Source organism: Nilaparvata lugens, chromosome 13, assembly GCF_014356525.2.
Source record: "Nilaparvata lugens isolate BPH chromosome 13, ASM1435652v1, whole genome shotgun sequence".
Lineage (NCBI taxonomy): Eukaryota > Metazoa > Arthropoda > Insecta > Hemiptera > Delphacidae > Nilaparvata > Nilaparvata lugens.
The window spans coordinates 9,162,549-9,182,715 of record NC_052516.1 but is presented as its reverse complement, the minus strand read 5'-3'; the positions used below and the strand labels follow the sequence as shown (position 1 = coordinate 9,182,715).

Below are 20,167 nucleotides of genomic sequence, written 5' to 3'. Positions count from 1 at the left end.
AAGGAAAGTAGAAGGAGGTGGTGGATACTACCACTGATTGCGAGAGTGTGATTGGGGATAGAAAGAAGAAGGAGAAGAGGGAAGGATTCGGTAGTTTCAGTGATAATCTGACTGAAAGTGAGTGTGAAGTCAGAATCGGGGAGGATAAGGGAGTAAGAATGAAGAGGCAAAGAGGGAGTGGCAGCGAAGATGGTGGGGGAAAGAGTTCTTATAAACGAAGTAAGAAAGAGAAGCGTCAAAGTGAGACAGAGGAGGAATGGAGCAGAGTGGCGTCTAAGAAGAGTGTGATGGAGAATATCGTGAAAATCGGTGGTAAGGATAAGAGAAGGGAAAGTGGTGGAAAACCTGTGGAAAGTCCTGATTCAGATGATGATTTTAGAGAAGATCTGAGGAAAAAACGGGAAAGTTTTTTGAAAACTGTGGTTGCGAAAAGATGTGAGAAGAGACACTCTATGTCGGATAGTGAAGATGGTGGAGTGGAGGAATTGCCAACTAACCAACGATCAGATAAATCTCCGATTAAGAAAACTCCGGTTAATGAGAAGAGTAACTCCAGTGATAGTGAGTTAGATACTTATAAACTGGTAAAGTCTTCAACTACAAATCAACGATCAGGTAAATCTCCGATTAAGAAAACTCCGGTTAATGAGAAGAGTAACTCCAGTGATAGTGACTCAGATACTGATAAACTGGTAAAGTCTTCAACTACTAATCAACGATCAGGTAAATCTCCGATTAAGAAAACTCCGGTTAATGAAAAGAGTAACTCCAGTGATAGTGAGTTTGATACTTATAAACTGGTAAAGTATTCAACTACAAATCAACGATCAGGTAAATCTCCGATTAAGAAAACTCCGGTTAATGAAAAGAGTAACTCCAGTGATAGTGACTCAGACGACAAGAGAGTGAATAAGTCTTCAACTTCAATTCAACGATCAGGTAAATCTCCGATTAATGAGAAGAGAAACTTTAGTGATAGTGAATCAGAGGACAAGAGAGTGAATAAGTCTTCAACTTCAATTCAACGATCAGGTAAATCTCCGATTAAGAAAACTCCGGTTAATGAAAAGAGTAACTCCAGTGATAGTGACTCAGAGGACAAGAGAGTGAATAAGTCATCAACTTCAATTCAACGATCAGGTAAATCTCCGATTAAGAAAACGCCGGTTAATGAAAAGAGTAACTCCAGTGATAGTGACTCAGAGGACAAGAGAGTGAATAAGTCTTCAACTTCAATTCAACGATCAGGTAAATCTCCGATTAAGAAAACTCCGGCTAATGAAAAGAGTAACTCCAGTGATAGTGACTCAGAGGACAAGAGAGTGAATAAGTCTTCAACTTCAATTCAACGATCAGGTAAATCTCCGATTAAGAAAACTCCGGTTAATGAGAAGAGTAACTCCAGTGATAGTGACTCAGAGGACAATAAGCTGAATAATTCTTCAACTTCAAACAAGTTTAAAAGTTTGAAAACAGTTACTTCAAGTTTGAAAAAATCATCCAATGATGAAATGATGTCGCAGGATATGTTTGAAGCAGATAGTGATGACGAGGTTGAAAATAACAGTGACCCCAGTGAAAGTGTGAAATATAACGGTGACAAATCGAGGAAAGGTGATTCAGACAGTGATGACCGTCAGGGGAAAACTAATTCGAAAAGTAACAGTGACAAGAGGAGGAACAGCAGTAAAAGTAACAGTGACTCTGACAGTAGTAGTAAAATTCAGGAAAAATCCAAAGATTCTAACAAGTCCATGCAGGATGAACTTTGGAAACGGATTGAGAAAAAGGTTAGTATTTTATGATTTTAGGGGTTCGGAAGACACTTATAATATTGTAGTAATATCATTCCATCATTATACTAGATTTGTGGATTTACAATATTAGTTTGAATGCTCACAACATCTTATCCTTTGTAGGAAAACTTGTGAGGTGAATGTACCTCTTCAACAGAAGTAAAAGTGCGTACAGACTTGTGCGCCACCAACACACGCAGTTCGCATTTCATCAGCTGATGCTATACTTATTAAACTTATATATGTATTTTAAAGTGTCTGTACAAATACAGATATAATAAGCTGATGAAAGGCGAAATGCGCGAGTTCGTAGCGCATGAGTATGTACGCACCTCAACATTTTGAAATTATTGACCGACCGAAGTGAGGTCTAAGATTCAAGTCGACGGTTTGGCATTTCTCTTAATGTTTAAATGTTTATATGTTTATATGTTGCGCATTTACGGCGAAACGCGGTAATAGATTTTCATGAAATTTGACAGGTATGTTCATTTTTTAATTGAGCGTCGACGTATATACAAGGTTTTTGGAAATTTTGCATTTCAAGGATATAAAAAGAAAAAGGAGCCTCCTTCATACGCCAATATTAGAGTAAAGATCAGACTACAGAATTAATCATCATAAATCAGCTGATTACACAGATGTGTGGAGAAGCCAGTCTATTGCTGTATTTCCATAAGGTCTATCTATAGTTTCAATCAGGTACTTGTGGATGAGAATACTACGTGAGGTCTACTGTTCACAGAACTACTAGTGAAGGTGCGTACAGACTTGTGCGCCACCAACACACGCAGTTCGCATTTCATCAGCTGATGCTATACTTATTAAACTTATATATGTATTTTAAAGTGTCTGTACAAATACAGATATAATAAGCTGATGAAAGGCGAAATGCGCGAGTTCGTGGCGCATGAGTATGTACGCATCTCAACATTTTGAAATTATTGACCGACCGAAGTGAGGTCTAAGATTCAAGTCGACGGTTTGGCATTTCTCTTAATGTTTAAATGTTTATATGTTTATATGTTGCGCATTTACGGCGAAACGCGGTAATAGATTTTCATGAAATTGACAGGTATGTTCATTTTTTAATTGAGCGTCGACGTATATACAAGGTTTTTGGAAATTTTGCATTTCAAGGATATAAAAAGAAAAAGGAGCCTCCTTCATACGCCAATATTAGAGTAAAGATCAGACTACAGAATTAATCATCATAAATCAGCTGATTACACAGATGTGTGGAGAAGCCAGTCTATTGCTGTATTTCCATAAGGTCTATCTATAGTTTCAATCAGGTACTTGTGGATGAGAATACTACGTGAGGTCTACTGTTCACAGAACTACTAGTGAAGGTGCGTACAGACTTGTGCGCCACCAACACACGCAGTTCGCATTTCATCAGCTGATGCTATACTTATTAAACTTATATATGTATTTTAAAGTGTCTGTACAAATACAGATATAATAAGCTGATGAAAGGCGAAATGCGCGAGTTCGTGGCGCATGAGTATGTACGCATCTCAACATTTTGAAATTATAAATTATGGAAAATATTTTGAGTTTGAGAAATAATTATTGGAAATTTCAAGGAATCTGTAAGTTTCTTGATATGAGCGGTAGCAGATCTGTAGACTACTAATTTGTGTGAACACTCCCATAATAAACAATGACACATTTTCCATTTGTCGGCTACTAATTTGTGTGAACACTCCCATTATAAACAATGGTATATTCTCCATTTGTCGGCTACTAATTTGTGTGAACACTCCCATAATAAACAATGGTATATTCTCCATTTGTCGGCTACTAATTTGTGTGAACACTTCCATAATAAACAATGGTATATTCTCCATTTGTCGGCAAAACTTCATTGCATAGCATGACTTTATTTAGAGTAGACTGCATGAAAATAGTCCGATGAGAGTTGATGCAACGTTGTCAAATCTCAGCTGCTACCTAGTAGAATATTATCGGATTATGAATAAAGATTGATTTAGTTGTTTATAACACTCCTTAGTCCTGACGAATTGGCAACGTCTATGTTTGAGTTTCAATTTTCATCGGACTGACTGTTTTTGTAAGGTCTATTTAAGTAACTTTATACTGTGTACAGAACGTTTCAGTATATTTTTCAAAGAAACTACAGGCTTTTTACTCATGTGTTAGTTGTATACAGTATTATTATGTTTCTGTTAATTAACTTGATATTTAGGGCCAGTTTCCGAGCTTGGGATTTGGCTAAGTTCTAGACTTTAAACAGCTGGAGTCAGAATTTTGGCTTTCCAAAACGGGGTGTAGTCGCAGTTTTTATAACAGTAGTAGCAGTTTTTATTTTCTCATTTCTATAATTGGAAACGTTTTTCCTTGACGAAATTAAACATTCCTAAATAATTCAAAATAGCTGAAACTTTACACTATTTTCTCTTTATTTTATTTTGTGTTCAATTTTCTAGTTTTTAGAAATTTAATTCAAAGGTGACTATAACAATGACTGCGACTACGCCCCGTTTCGGAAAGCCAGTTTTCTGACTCCAGATGTTTAAAGTCTAGAACTTGGCTAAATCCCGAGCTCGGAAACCGGCCCCTAGTGTTTCTATAAAGTAGGCGTAAATTATTCACTCTAAGTTGAATTTTTAATCAAAATTCAGGAATGAAATACTAAGGGATATAGGCCTGTTCTTTAATTTCCAATAATTTTATGATTATGTGTTTTTATAATTATTGTTTAATAAATAAATTTATATTAATTCGTTTCAGCTGAGCGAAGGAATTAAAGAGGAATACTTTGAGGAAGACGTGTTTTATCTTGAAGATTTATCCGATAATGATGAAATTTGGGTGGCCCCTTGTCCAAAATCGGTAAGCACTTCTCAATGTATTTTAAAAACTTTTGTTACTATTTTAAGCGGATTTATGGGCCGTATTTTTCAAACTATTCTCAAGCATGTTTAGACACAGATTCAAGGCTGGTTGCCTATGGTTTAGATGAATAGATCTAACAAATTCCAGTAGATTGTTCAAAGATTCCATAGAGAAAAGGTGGCATAAGAAGATATCCCGTGGTATAGGTCGTTAATGTTCCAAATTTCAAGCTGATTACTGTCGATTACTGTTTTTTCGGGGTGAGAACGTAAGAACGGCACAGTATGAGAGACTACCAGCGTCACATAGCTTCACCAAAAACAACTACTATAGTGAGGTCAACGTTATAATGTCAGTGGATAAAGATAGAACAACAGCGTTGCCTGTTCTCTGCCTTAATTAATTATATTTCTACACTGTCAAAAACGTAATTGGCATTGTTGTGGACCTAGAAAAGGATGGTACAACCGGCTTTATCGAATGATAGACAAGGATAGCAAAACCAAAGTTGATCAAATACTGTCATTATAACGTTGACCTCACTATAGGACAATCAGCTTGAGTTAATAGTGAAATTTGGAACATAAACGCCCTATACCATGGGATATCTTCTTATGCTATCTTTACTCTATGGTATCACCATAAATGGTACAGAGTTTATCAGAGTTCGACAATGGTGTAATAACCGAAACCGGTTTTCCTAACTTTCAATAAAATCTGTGGTTTTGACAATTTCTTAATCTTTTTATAAGTGGATAGCATAACCTATAATTCTTATTCATTCATTGTATTATCATTCATCCCATCATCATCTCCTAGGCTTAAAATACTTACAGAAAGTCGCCTTTGTAAAATAATAAATAATAATAATTTTTTTCTATGGTATAACCATAAATGGTACAGAGTTTATCAGAGATTGACAATGGTGTAATAACCGAAACCGGTCTTTCTAACTTTCAATAAAATCTGTGCTTTCTTGACAATCTTAGGGCCGGTTTCCGAGCTCGGGATTTGGCTAAGTTCTAGACTTTAAACAGCTGGAGTCGGAAAATTGGCTTTCCGAAACGGGGCGTAGTCACAGCTTTTATAATAGTAGTCGTAGTTTTTATTTTCTCATTTCTATAATCGGAAACGTTTTTCCTTGACGAAATTAGACATTCCTAAATAATTCAATATAGCTGAAACCTTACACTATTTTTTCTTCATTTTATTTTGTGTTCAATTTTCTAGTTTTTCGAAATTTAATTCAAACGTGACTATGACAATGACTGCGACTACGCCCCGTTTTGGAAAACCAATTTTCTGACTCCAGCTGTCTAAAGTCTAGGACTTAGCTGAATCCCGAGCTCGGAAACCGGCCCTTAGACTTTTTATTCAATAAATTTCTCTATGGTGTCACCATAAATATACAGAGTTATCAGAGATTGCCAATGGTGTAACAACCGAATCCAGTCTTTCTTACTTTCATTAAAATCTGTGGTTTTCCGACAATTTCTTAGTCTTCATTTAATAGTATATTTCGCACCTAGGGCCGAAAATGAGTCTTTTCCGGCTCGAAATCGGTTTTCAAGTCCGAGGCCGTAGGCCGAGGACTAGAAAAGATTGAGAGCCGGAAAAACTTTTTTGCCCATGGTGAGAACGTTATTTTTCGCCACACACAAAAATAAACAATATAAATATGAGAATAATTGTTTATTAGGCACTTCCGAAAGCAAAACAGGAAGGTCATAGCTCTAGCAAATCTGAGGTAATCTGATTATCAGGAAATTGTCCAAGTATTTTTATTTTTTATTCTGATTTGTCTAAATAACCTAAAATATTATGTTCAATTATGTAAGAGGTTGAGTTCATACTTTTTATTCTTCCAAATGACAATAAGATGATATTATTATAAATGTTTCGATTCTTGAATAATAAACACAAATAATGAAAAGTTTTTTGATCAGCTGTTTTAGCACACTTGAAATTTGGCCTATCTGAATGTCAACGTCAACAATGCTTTTTGTCGTCGACTTCGGAAGTTTAGGTTAGAAGGTCTATCCTACTCTGAAAATCGAATTTGAATAGTTTATAATATATATCTTATCTTTATTTCATTCATTCAAATAAAATGATAGTATCTTATTACAAAATACTTTATTCAATTCTAGAAGCATAAACTATTTTGTGAACACGTTCACATCAAATCAGAATCAGCTGACTTCAAGGTTATTTTGCAGCCCTAGGGCCGTAAAAATTTTACCGGCCTGGTCAGAAAACAATCATTTTCGGCCTCCATATGACGCACGTAAACCAGCTCATTACATCCAAGTGGGGCGAAAAAAATTATACAGTATCACCACACATGATACAGTATCAACACAGTATGATACAGTATCATCTCAACTTTATACACAACTCCATAATTTGATACAAAGCTTCCAAAATTTGAACTCGACAAACCATGGGATATCTTATTGTGCCAACTTTTTTCTATGGTTATACAGACGCTTATAAATCTGCCACTTACTTGTAACCTAGCTGTAGTTCTATACTGTTTACTGTAGTATGAATTTCGAGTGAATTAATTTGATTTGAATTTGTGCAACATAATTGATTGGAATTGTATGTTTGCAGTTGGATGTCAGCAGTCTGTTGGGTCGGAAACTGAACTTGACCGGGCGCACAGATTTGAAAGCGTTGCAAGCGAAGGACGGCGTGTCGAACATGGACTGCGAGGCATGGGCATCACCCATCGACCAGGCTGACAATGTTGTCTACTGTCTACAGGCCAGCAAGAACCGCAAGAAGATGATCATAAGTGAGTGTTGAATTCAAACTTCTTAATTAGCATAGAGAAAAGATAGCATAATAAGATTTCTCATGGTTTGTAGAATTCAATCAAAGTTAGGAAGTTTTGTATCAAATTATGGTGTTGTGTATCAAGTTGGGATGATACTGTATCATATTGTGTTGATACTATATCATATTGTGTTGATACTCTATCATGTGCGTTGATACAGTATCGTTTTGTGCTGATACTGTATCATTTATGGTGATATCATAGAGAAAAGATAGCATAAGAAGATATCCCATGGTTTGTAGAATTCAGAGTTTGGAAGTTTTGTATCAAATGATGCTGTTGTGTATCAAGTTGAGATGCTATTGTATCATATTGTGTTGATTGATACATTATCGTTTTGTGCTGATACTGTATCATTTATGGCGATACAATAGAGAAAAGATAGCATAAGAAGATATCCCATGGTTTGTAGAATTCAATCAAAGTTAGGAAGTTTTGTATCAAATTATGGTGTTGTGTATCAAGTTGGGATGATATTGTATCATATTGTGCTGATACTGTATCATATTGTCTTGATACTGTATCATATGTGATGATACTATATCATTTATGGTGATACCATAGAGAAAAGATAGCATAAGAAGATATCCCATGATTTGTAGAATTCAATGAAAGATTGGAAGTTTTCTATCAAATGATGTTGTGTATAAAGTTGAGATGATATTATTTCATATTGCGTTGATACTGTATCATGTGCGTTGATACATTATCGTTTTGTGCTGATACTGTATCATTTATGGTGATACAATAGAGAAAAGATAGCATAAGAAGATATCCCATGGTTTGTAGAATTCATTCAAAGTTAGGAAGTTTTGTATCAAATTATGGTGTTGTGTATCAAGTTGAGATGATATTGTATCATATTGTGTTGATACTGTATCAATTATGATGATACCATAGAGAAAAGAGAGCATAAAAAGTTATCCCTTGGTATAAAGGTTCATTTTCGTTTGTGCGTAAACTTCCGCAGTCGACGACGACAAGCATTGTTGACATTCATATTGTCCAAATTTCAAGTGTGCTAAAACAGCTGATCGAATAACTTTCCATTATTATTTGTCTTTATTATTCAAGAATTAAACATTTCTAATAATATCAACATATTGCCATTTGAAAGTATAAAAAAGTATAAGCTCATCCTGCCCCATTAAAACATAATTGAACATAATCTTTTAGGTCATGTAGACAAATTGAAATCTACCCAATCTGAGATTCTTTCCCTGTTTCTAATAATATCAACATATTGCCATTTGAAAGTATAAAAAAGTATAAGCTCATCCTGCCCCATTAAAACATAATTGAACATAATCTTTTAGGTCATGTAGACAAATTGAAATCTACCCAATCTGAGATTCTTTCCCTGTTTCTAATAATATCAACATATTGCCATTTGAAAGTATAAAAAAGTATAAGCTCATCCTGCCCCATTAAAACATAATTGAACATAATCTTTTAGGTCATGTAGACAAATTGAAATCTACCCAATCTGAGATTCTTTCCTGTTTCTAATAATATCACATATTGCCATTTGAAAGTATAAAAAAGTATAAGCTTATCCTGCCCCATTAAAACATAATTGAACATAATCTTTTAGGTCATGTAGACAAATTGAAATCTACCCAATCTGAGATACTCTCCCTGTCGTGGTAGACGACGGCATTTACGCACAAACGAAACCCCAGCTTAAGGTGTTTATGCTGCAAATTTCACTGTCACCTCAAGCCGATAGTCCTAGTAGTTGTTTTTGGTGAAGCTATGTGACGCTGGTAGTCTCTCGTACTGTGCCGTTCTTACACTCTCATCCCAACTAAACATTAATAATACACAGTAGTAGATATTAATTGGCTCAAGTTAACAAAAACTCATCTTGAAATTTGGAACATAAACGACCTATACAATGGGATATCTTCTTATGCTATCTTTTCTCTACGGTGGAATCAATTATTTTCCACTGTTAACTCAAGCCGATAGTCCTAGTAGTTGTTTTTCGCGAAGCTGGTAGTCGCTGGTAGTCGACGCTGGTAGTCTGTCATATTGTGCCGTTCTTACACTCTCACCCCAACAAAACCGTAATAATAGTATTCGACAGTGATCGGCTTGAGTTGAAAAAATATCGGCTTGAAATTTGAAACATAAACGATCTATACCATGGGATATCATCTTATGCTATCTTTTCTCTATTACATCACATATAAAGGCATCAAATAATAAATAACTAGATAAGAAAGCATTTAAAAAGCAACTAGTGTTCCATTCAAAATTATATTAAAATCAAGTTCACTATATTCTACCCTATGTCCAAAGTCTCACTTTACTCTAGCAGACATTGAAGGTCAGGCTGGCTCGAAGAAACTAGAGTTTGAATGTTACATTTGGCAACAATGTAGAGTCGACAGACGGCAGATGTTCAAAATTTATCACGATTGATGTGAACGCATTGTCATTTAGTAATCATGGATTATCGAACTATAGCCTCACTATTACAAACTATTCTACTTCTGTATGTGTATGATTCACTTCTTACTGTCATACTGTTTGAATTGGTACAATGCGTATATTGTACAATGTTTGTATTAACATTTTACAATTAACGGAATGACAATGACGGAATAAGCTCTATCAACTGCCACAAGTCCCATATCTGTAAAAATTTCAGGAGCTCCGCCCCATCTATGCAAAGTTTGATTTTAGATTTCCAATTATCAGGCTTCAAATACAATTTAAACATTACATTCCAAGTGGAAAAGATTGAGCATTAAAATCTCTACAATTAATGTTCAGTAACATGTTCACCTAAAATTGAAAATAAGCTCGAAATTTGAGAAAATGTGATTATTCAATTGCGAACTATCGGCAACTGTTGATTCTATTAAATCATTCACTATGAAGAGATAGCAGATCTCGTGTGTCTCCAGCGTTATTGTCCTGTCACCAGCTGGCTCAGAACTTTGAATAATAGACTTGAGATGCGCTTGAGCACTAGCGTCAGGTGATCAATTTTCATAAGGCAAGGAAAGTTGTGTGAGCGCGCCACACCAGATTTTTCTCTATAGTGATTGAATTGCGAATAATTTTCAATTTGAATTTTGTTTTTTAGATCCGTTGAAATTGGCTGGTCGTGTGTCAATAGAGGAGAAAATTCAAATGCCTTCGCCACACGAGGTGGAATTCTCAACCACCATGAAACTTGTGATGCCTGAGAATCTCAAAGTTAGGCATCCTCTACTTGGAGCTGGTTAGTATTTGTTTTATTTATTCTAAACTAGTTGGTATTTATTCTGTTTAGTTAGTATTATAGTGAGAATAATGCACTATGATGATATAATATCATATCATCATTCGCTCTAATTAGCGTATGTCGCTAATTAAATGGAAGTTCGTTATAGTTTTAGATTAAAATATAATAAATTATGCTATCTAATACTTCAGTATTGAATTACTAATAGTGAGTAGGTTTGTGATTTTGTATTCAATTTTTTTAAATAAGTGCAATATTTCTAAAGTTGTTAATTTATTGTGATTCATTTAGAGTATTACGTCAACCTTCAAAATTCAAAACTATCAAATTATTATTCTTGGACCAAAAATCAAGTGATGTAGCAGTGTGTGATTACATAACCTTAACTTTTCGACAACATTTACATTCTATCAAAATTTTTGGAGAGAAATAGTACAGGCTCAGCCTAGTTTTTCCTCCAATTTCAAAATAAATTATATATTGTATAATTATATATTATTATGATTTTAGTGCTTTATACAAGAAATGAAAATGAAATGAGTATTCTATCAATCGTCTATATCTATATGATTGTTTCATTCATCTGTCTCATTGTCTATTTGATTGTTCATGCTATCAATCAGTTGTATATTTCATTTTTTCTAGTTATTATTTTCATATTGATTTTCAGAGTTCAAAAATCAACCAAAGACCTTCAATTCTGAAGACCTCAGTTCACCAAGAGTTAAGAAAAAGAAGAAGAAATCGAAGAGCTTGGAACATGAGTCAGGTATGTTACAAAATATTCGAGTTCAACCCATGTTTCATCTTCAAAGATGACAATTTTTAAAATGTTTATGTAATGATTTCCTGTGATTTTACACTTGTAAATCAATATTTGACCGAACGTAGTGAGGTCTATGTTTTAACTCTGATTTTGTTTTGTCTGTCTGTATGTAACGCGATTACGGCCAAACGCGTTGATAGAATTTGATGAGATTTGGCAGGAATATTTATTTTTCAACTGCGCGTCGAAGGTTTTTTGAAATTTTGCATTTTAAGGATAATATGAAAAGAAAAGGAATTCCTCCATACTCTAATATCTCTATATATCATCTTCTTTGAAGATAGGATCAATCAGACTATAGAATTGTTCATAATCAATCAGCTGCCGCCAACGGCAATATGGCCGCGCGGCTTTTCTGCCGCCCAGTGTGTAAGCTTCCATTTAAGTCTATAGACTACAGCTCGAACGGCGGCGACGGAGAAATTAACGCCGTGGCAGAAACCGCCCAATGTGTAACCGGCAATGTGAAACAATAAATGTGGAAATGAGTACATGATAACTTATATTGTCTTTCCAATATTACATTCACTTAATGAAGGGTGAATTGAATATGGAATACCATAAACTTTTGTATCTTGTGAGTGATGTAGTATGCAATTTGTTCATGTCAAGCTCATGAAATGAAATGAACAAATTCTTTATTAGGCGGAGTTAGGACTTTCAAGTCCTCTCTACCACTCAACCTCATAAATCTGTTTGAAAGTGCATCATTCATCTAGAATCAAACTATACAATATTGTTATGGCTTTTTTGTTTTCAATTGAGAATCTATTTTTTATCATTTTTAACCATTTCTACAGAAATTATGCGGAATCCACCTCCCTCTATCAACTATACTTCAACAATTGAAGAGAATTGTGACGAATCAATGGAGAGGAAAAAGAAGAAGAAGAAAAAGAAGAGTAGGGATAACGAATGCGATGAAGGACAAGAAGGTAACATTTTTTCTTCTATTTCTTTCTTTCTTACATTATTTTCTTATTCATCATATTATGGAACTGCAAGAAGGAAGCAGCTCCTCTGTAGTGTATGACAGATCAAAGTTTTGTTATCTAAAGGTGCATACAGATTTACGCGCCGCGAACACGAGCAATTCACTTTTCATCAGCTGATTATATCTGTATTTGTACAGAAACGGTAAAGCCGGCACCAGGCATGCGGCATTCGGCGAACACCGAGCAGCGACTCACCGAATCACTAGTAGTGTGGATGGATGTTTGTCTATTCGGCAACCAGCGAACATTCGTGCTCGTTGGTTCAGCCGGCTCCAGACATTCGGCACTCGGCGAACACCGAGCATACTCGCCGAATCACGAGTGGATGGATGTTTGTCTACACGGCAAGCAGCGAACATTCGTGCTTGTTGTTTCAGCAGGCTCCAGACCATGTCTGGAGCCGGCTTTAGGTGGGCCGTCCACCAGAACCGCTTTCGTCCAAACTAGCATCGGCCGAAAACTACCGAACTCGTCCGAACGATCCCCCAACAAAGAAAGGAATAGATGCTCGTTCATTGCAACAGGCTCATACGGCCGTGCACGGCCGTCTCCGGCCGATCAAGTTTTTAATCAGAATTGAATGGGATTTTCCGGTTCTATCCGTCCGAAATCGAGCAGAGACAACTTAATCCTAACCTAAAAATTGTTTCACAGTCTTGTCTGTTTTTGTTTTTTGAACTTGTTCTGTTTTTTAACCTTTTTTATTATCTTTGTGAGTAAACACACACAGAAGAATGACTTTTCCTACTAACTAGCTTGCCACTTCACTTTCTGGCAACCAGCCAACTACTGAACTAAACTGACGTAATCGGTTACAATGGACAACCATATTCGGCCGAATTAACGGCCGAACGGATCGGTTGAATACGGTTCCAGTGGACGGTTACCCTTGATGATCCATATACACAAACACAACAGACAAGATAACGAAACAAATTTCACATAACATACATGATGAAGTAAAAACCTTTATTCTATATTTAATGTTTTTGTTTCTTTTTTCTTTCAAAATCTGGAAGCTGGAAATTGTGATCTGTGTGGTGACGAAACCATGGTCCTGTACCAAATAAAACTGTGTAGAATTTGACAATATATGTGCGTTTTTATTTCAAATCTGGAACTGTCTCATTGAAAACTTTCTCCATTTACAAAATGTAGCTTTCAATCTCTTTTATTGTATTAATTTTCATATTCTTTCTATGCATGTCTTTTAATTGCTCTTATAAATCTGAATTCTTGAAGTTTTGCAAAACGTCGGTTCATATTAATTCAAATTCAAATTCAAATTTATTTATTCAAGTAAGTCACAATACATTCTGGTCTATACACGAATCTACAATAAATTACAGTACAACAGCTAATTATGCAACAAATTTTACATATTATGAAAACTTATTAATTACAATGAAGATTGAATGAAACATTAGAATATTGATAATATAGTATTGTTATGTAACTACATAAATCAGCGGTTTTTCAACAATGAATAAATGATAACTTCAATGAATAAATATACACCCCACTATAAATTATATGTGTTGGGGTATAAGTAATTAGTTGCTTATTGCGTGTTATAATTACTATTTACAAACTTCATTCACTGATATAGGATTAAAAAATCACCATATCGTTTAATTATCACCATATCATTAATCTCCATATTGTTTCTTTTGTTTATTGGAATCTGGACCAGTCTGAAATCAGAATGTCTTGAAATCTCCATTTACCAAATATAGCTTTCAATTTCTCTCATTGTACAACGTGATTCAAAAAGAATACCACAACTTTGAAAATTATTGATAACTCTGCAAAGAATAAACGGAGAGTGGAGCACTGTCATCGATTCGAGGAAGCTCTAAAGTTTTTTTTAGTTGCATATTCCAGCAGGATGGAGCACCACCCCATTGGCACTCATCTGTCCGTGCCTATTTGAATGAAAACTATCCTAGGCAATGTATAGGCCGCCAAGCAGCTCGAGACAGAGCACTTCATCACTGGCCTCCAAGAAGCCCTTGCCTCACCCCCTGTGGTTTTTTTTTTCTATGGGGGTACGTTAAAGATAGGTGTATAATCTACCAGCTAACATTGAGGAGCTTAAACAAGAAATAACAGCAGATAAACAAACTGTTACGCCCGATATGCTACTGAGGGTGTGCAAGGGTTCGAGTATCGTATTGATATCACTCGAGTGTCTGGAGGGGGTCACAATGAACATTTGTGAACTTGTTTTCTAGTGGGGAAAAACTTATTTCAACACTCTTCATTTTGATTTATAACCCAAGTTTCTATTATGTTTCTATTATGCGAGGGTTCGAGTATCGTATTGATATCACTCGAGTGTCTGGAGGGGGTCACAATGAACATTTGTGAACTTGTTTTCTAGTGGGGAAAAACTTATTTCAACACTCTTCATTTTGATTTATAACCCAAGTTTCTATTATGTTTCCTTGATTAAATACAGATTTTCAAAGTTGTGGTATTCTTTTTGAATCACGGTGTATTTCATCTTCATATTATTTCCTCTTTCTCGACTTGTCTGCTTATTGCTTTCATAAATCCAATTAAATGAAATTTCACGATATTTGCGATATGTCGCTTCATAATAATGTTCACATTATTTCTCCTTTCTAGATATGTCTTCATATTCGCATAAATCTGGAGATACCTCAAACCTGAGTGAAGGAGAGAAGAAGAAAAAAAAGAAGGACAAGAAACGGTCAAGGGAAGAAGCGGACGAAGAACCTAGTTTACAAGAAGGTAAAATTTCATTCATTCTTGATGAAATTGCGCAATGATTATGTTTAACTCATAATCAATGGGTTCATTCTTAATGTCTCAGTTGAATATTGAAATAGTTTCGATTCAATTTTAACAGTACAATGTTATTGAAAATAAAACATTCTATGATAAAACAAAATAGAACATTGTATTGTCAAATTCCTTACTTTGTTAATCAACTTGCGGGACTGCAGTAACACATCATCTGTTTACCAAGTTATGTTTGATCTAATTTATAAGGACGTCAAGAAATCTAAAGCTGTGTACACATATACGCGCCTCCAACCCGCTACGCCCTCGTACCGCCCTCGTTCCTCCATCGCACCGCAGTCGCTCCGCCTCCGCTCTGCAGTCGCACCCATCATGAACGTTACGGAAGATGTTAGCTCTTCTCGCGTTCCCTGGTCGAACCACTGTTGCTCCCCGGTCGATCATCAATCGCTCTGCTGGAGTGACGTTCGGTTGCGGAGCAGAGCGAAAGTCTGTACGCACATTTACGTCCAAAATTCGATGTTTGTGTAACTGGCTTTAGTGATAGAATTATCGATTTATACTACACTTATAATACATTCCCTGTTATAGTGAATTTCCTGCAGTCCCTTGAAAAGTCCATATAGCTTTCAACCTTGATATAGTACACCCTTATTCAGTACAGACCTCTTAAAAGTAAAATTTTGAGTGGTACCTTAAAGGTGCGTACAGATTTACGCGCTGCCAATACGAGCAATTCAGTTTTAATCAGCTGATGCCAAGCTTTTTATATCTGTATCTTACCGTTTCCGTACAAATACAGATAATATAATCAACTGATGAAAAGTGAATTGCTCGTGTTCCCGGCGCGTAAATCAGTACGCATCTAGAGAATTTATTTATTTATTTACAATTTATTTATTTATTCAGAATGTTCGTATTATATCGAGGTTTTCTCTGTAGCACAATATAATTCATACTCATGCCCGGTTGCCGAGTCGTTACATAAAATCAAACATAGCTATGTGAGACATAGTTTAAAATCACTGACATAAATGGTTGGTCGTTGCACAGTCGTTTGCCAAAGCCCATTTAGCTATATCTCGAATTAGCATCACACATAAGTCACACTGCAGCTCTATTCACTTTTTCCCGTACATGCTTCTATCCAACTAATGTCTTTGCATCGGGGAAAGTTTCAATCGATATCACTGTAAACATACCTCAGATAAAATTGATAAAATATATTATGGCGAATCTTGGCTTTTGGCGAGATTTCTCACCATATTTTATTTGGTGCCATAGCAATTTGGAGCTTATAAACTACTTGAAAAAACATAGGGAGAGAAAAATAATTTACTTATATACAGATGGTTTTTCGTAAACATTTTTCGAAAAAAGCTATCACAAACCTCTACAATGCATTTGGCGAGTGTAGATATTGGATTTAACAGCACGACTTCGGGCTCATAACTTAAATGACCGTTTTTAGCTATTGGAGACATAAATAAGCTCTTTTTGACGACTCTGCAACGAAATCATGTGTTTAATTGAGCGTTTCTAGTTTTATGGGAGCTATAGTTTACTTTGACATCTGTGCAACGAAAAGTGGAGTTATGGCTTCATAAATAAGTTAAATGTCTGATTTTAACTTTATGTGACGACTCTGCAACCGGGCATCAGAGTGCTAGAGCGAAGATTATATTAAGGACTATTTTTAGCTGAGGTCTCTGCTTGGGGTGGTAATAGACGGTTATTTTTATCAGACTTGTTTTAAAATAGTTCATATAGAACTTTGAATACGAAGGTACGCCTCAAGGAAAATCTCAACGTGTGTTTCTCAATCTTTGAACCTACACATATTTCTCACGTTGAAACTATTCACAATAAGGACCGGTTTCCGAGCTCGGGATTAGGCTAAGTTCTAGACTTTAAACAGCTGGAGTCAGAAAATTAGCTTTCCAAAACGGGGCGTAGTCGCAGTTTTTATAACAGTAGTCGCAGTTTTTATTTTCTCATTTCTATAATTGGAAACGCTTTTCCTTGACAAAATTAATTATTTGTAAATAATTCAAAATAGCTGAAACTTTACACTATTTTCTCTTTATTTTATTTTATGTTTAAATATCTAGTTTTGAAATTTAATTCAAACGTGACTTTGACAATGACTACGACTACGCCCCGTTTTGGAAAGCCAATTTTCTTACTCCAGCTGTTTAAAGTCTAGGACTTAGCCAAATCCCGAGCTCGGAAACCGGCCCTAAATTGTTTCACAACAATTTCGTATATACAAAGGTAAGTATTAATATATTATAATTGTTTCACTTTTAAACAAAATATCACACATTTTTCATCATTTTTTAAATTTTATTTCAGATGTTCCTTGTGAAGAGTCTTCACAGCATAGCAGCAAAAAGAAAAAGAAGAAAAGAAGGCTTGATGAGTAGTGTAGTGTAATGTGACACTCTCTAGCTAGTCTACATTATTATACATATCATGTTAATTTTTAATACTATTTTATTGTTCAAGTAACTGATTTTTATTTTATTTTCGTTTATTAGTTCAGTTTCGTATTTGATGACACTAATTTTCAATAATGTAATTATTGTCTCAAGTTTTAAGTCGATCTTCTATTTTCTTATTGTTTAAATTATTGGAGTTTAAATTATTGTTTTTATTAGGAGTTTAAAGATAATACTTATATAATTTAATACCGGTATTTGAATAGCTACTTTAATTCAAGAACAACTGGCTTTACTTGCTGAGGTGTTTGAGAATGAATGGAATTTTACCTTCTTGTAAACTAGGTTCTTCGTCCGCTTCTTCCCTTGATCGTTTCTTGTCCTTCTTCCTTTTCTTCTTCTCTCCTTCACTCAGGTTTGAGGTATTTCCAGATTTATGGGAATATGAAGACATATCTAGAAAATGTGAACATTATTATGAAGCGACATATTGCAAATATAGTGAAATTTCATTTAAATGGATTTATGAAAGCAATAAGCAGACAAGTCGAGAAAGAAGAAATACTATGAAGATGAAATACACCATGATTCAAAAAGAATACCACAACTTTGAAAATCTGTATTTAATCAAGGAAACATAATAGAAACTTGGGTTATAAATCAAAATGAAGAGTGTTGAAATAAGTTTTCCCCACTAGAAAACAAGTTCACAAATGTTCAATGTGACCTCCTCCAGACACTCGAGTTATCGATACTCGAACTCGTTGCACACCCTCAGTAGCATATCGGGCGTAACAGTTAGTATAGCTGCTGTTATTTCTTGTTTTTAGTTCTCGGTAGTTAATTTTATTTTATTTTCTTGTAATAAGTGTTGGTTTATTAACCTTGATTTGTTGCATTGTTAAATTCTGGCAATAAAAAATTGAATGACTATAATGTCCAAGTTTTAGGTTGATGTTACACCAAATATCTATTCAACTTAAAACAAGTGTTTGATTTTACCCATGCTAATTATTACCTAAGTACTCAACTTAAAAACTAGATAAATTATTTAGGTTTACCCACATCCAGAACTCGGATAAATATACAATAAACACATTTTGGCACGATTGATACAAGTTTCCTGTACATTTTTATTTTAAACCCAACTGTTCTATTGGCAATAACTATACTTAATTATATACTTTAATACTAGGCTAAAATCTATGAATTATAAATTATTGCAAATCTCTTTGTTTATATCAGGGGTGGTGATTGCCTCCTCCCCCCACTTTTCCAAGTGGTGTTTTGAAAAAAAAGTTAAGGGTGCAGAATTAAGTACCGTCTATAGAAGGCATTGACAAGACTAAGGCTCGGCAACGTTTTCTTTCTCCACTGCCATTATAACGTGGACCTCACTAAAGTAACTTAGGCTAAACACACACTTACGCGACTCAAGTAGAGAAGAAACTCGACTCTAGTCGCGAGCATGTGTTTGCAAATGGTGACACTCAGACCAGTCGATTCTAGTCTCCTCGACGTCACCATTTGAAAACACATGCCCTCCACTAGTAGTAACTACTGTACTACCGTACTTGTATTGCAAGTAACTTTGATTGATACTAATTCTCCTGTTACAATAGTTTTGCAGAAGAACCCAACAGATTGATTGTATGTAATAAAATGATATAATAAATAGTATCAGTGAACCTTGATGTAAATAAATAAGAGATAACTATTTATTTATCCAATTAGCCTATGTTTTTGTATGTATGTAATAAAATTGATATAAATAGAATCAGTGAAACTTGATGTAAATAAATAAGTGATAACTATTTATTTATCCAATTAGCCTATGTTTTTGTTTTTATGTAGATAATAAACACCTTGGAATGATGTATTTTGGTGGTTTTATTTCATCCAGTGAATTCAGAGATAGGTGAAATGAAAAATGAAATTTTTTGAGTTTGTGCCAGTTGCACGAAAGTTAGATTGAATTCCACGAGAACCAATCAGAGAAGCCGTCTCATCAAAAATGTCTTCTCTGATTGGTTCTCTTGAAATTAATTACGGTTAAAACTTAACCGGCTTTTGTGCCGGTTGCATAAGTCAGTTAAATTTCACAAAAACCAATCAAAGAACCTTCACTAATTGGTTCTTGTAAAATTAATCAGGATTAAAATTTGACCGGATTTTGTGCCGAGCCTTAGTCTGAATAAAAGAATCATCAGATGAGTTTATTCCCAGTTCCACTGAAATGCGGTAGGTAGACTATTTTGATTCTTGATTCATACAAAGGGTGGGATTTTGGACGCAGACCGCATTTTGTCAAGATAAAATCTTTGGAGGGGTACTCAAAAAAGGTTAGCAGAGTTTAAAATTACAACTACATCTATTATCTATTTTTTGTAACGGGGGT

At 35.0% G+C, this 20,167-nt stretch overlaps 1 protein-coding gene across 7 annotated transcripts; it reads left to right on the top strand.

The window, feature by feature from the left end:
- Positions 1–65: 65 nt before the first annotated feature.
- LOC111059261 (dentin sialophosphoprotein) lies at positions 66–19,648 on the top strand. Of its 7 annotated transcripts, XM_039439755.1 has the most exons (10): positions 66–678; positions 895–943; positions 1,037–1,790; positions 4,554–4,655; positions 7,275–7,458; positions 10,598–10,735; positions 11,409–11,507; positions 12,365–12,499; positions 15,191–15,316; positions 17,684–19,648. In XM_039439755.1, exons 1-10 carry the CDS (start codon positions 159–161, stop codon positions 17,752–17,754), a joined length of 2,178 nt encoding a protein of 725 aa, XP_039295689.1. In that variant the 5' UTR covers positions 66–158; the 3' UTR covers positions 17,755–19,648. The 7 variants fall into 7 exon arrangements, with proteins under 7 accessions (XP_039295689.1, XP_039295688.1, XP_039295686.1 ...); XM_039439754.1 differs by lacking the exon at positions 895–943 and having other exon boundaries at positions 988–1,790; XM_039439752.1 differs by lacking the exon at positions 895–943 and having other exon boundaries at positions 66–831; positions 1,033–1,790.
- Positions 19,649–20,167: the final 519 nt, after the last annotated feature.

What these genes read in the sequence shown, in the direction of transcription:
- LOC111059261 (XM_039439750.1), top strand. Translation starts at nt 159, where the DNA reads ATGAAGAGGCAAAGAGGGAGTGGCAGCGAAGATGGTGGGGGAAAGAGT. An exon ending in TGGCCCCTTGTCCAAAATCG is followed by an intron (nt 4,656 to 7,274) that starts GTAAGCACTTCT and finishes GTATGTTTGCAG; the next exon opens with TTGGATGTCAGCAGTCTGTT. An exon ending in CCGCAAGAAGATGATCATAA is followed by an intron (nt 7,459 to 10,597) that starts GTGAGTGTTGAA and finishes TTTGTTTTTTAG; the next exon opens with ATCCGTTGAAATTGGCTGGT.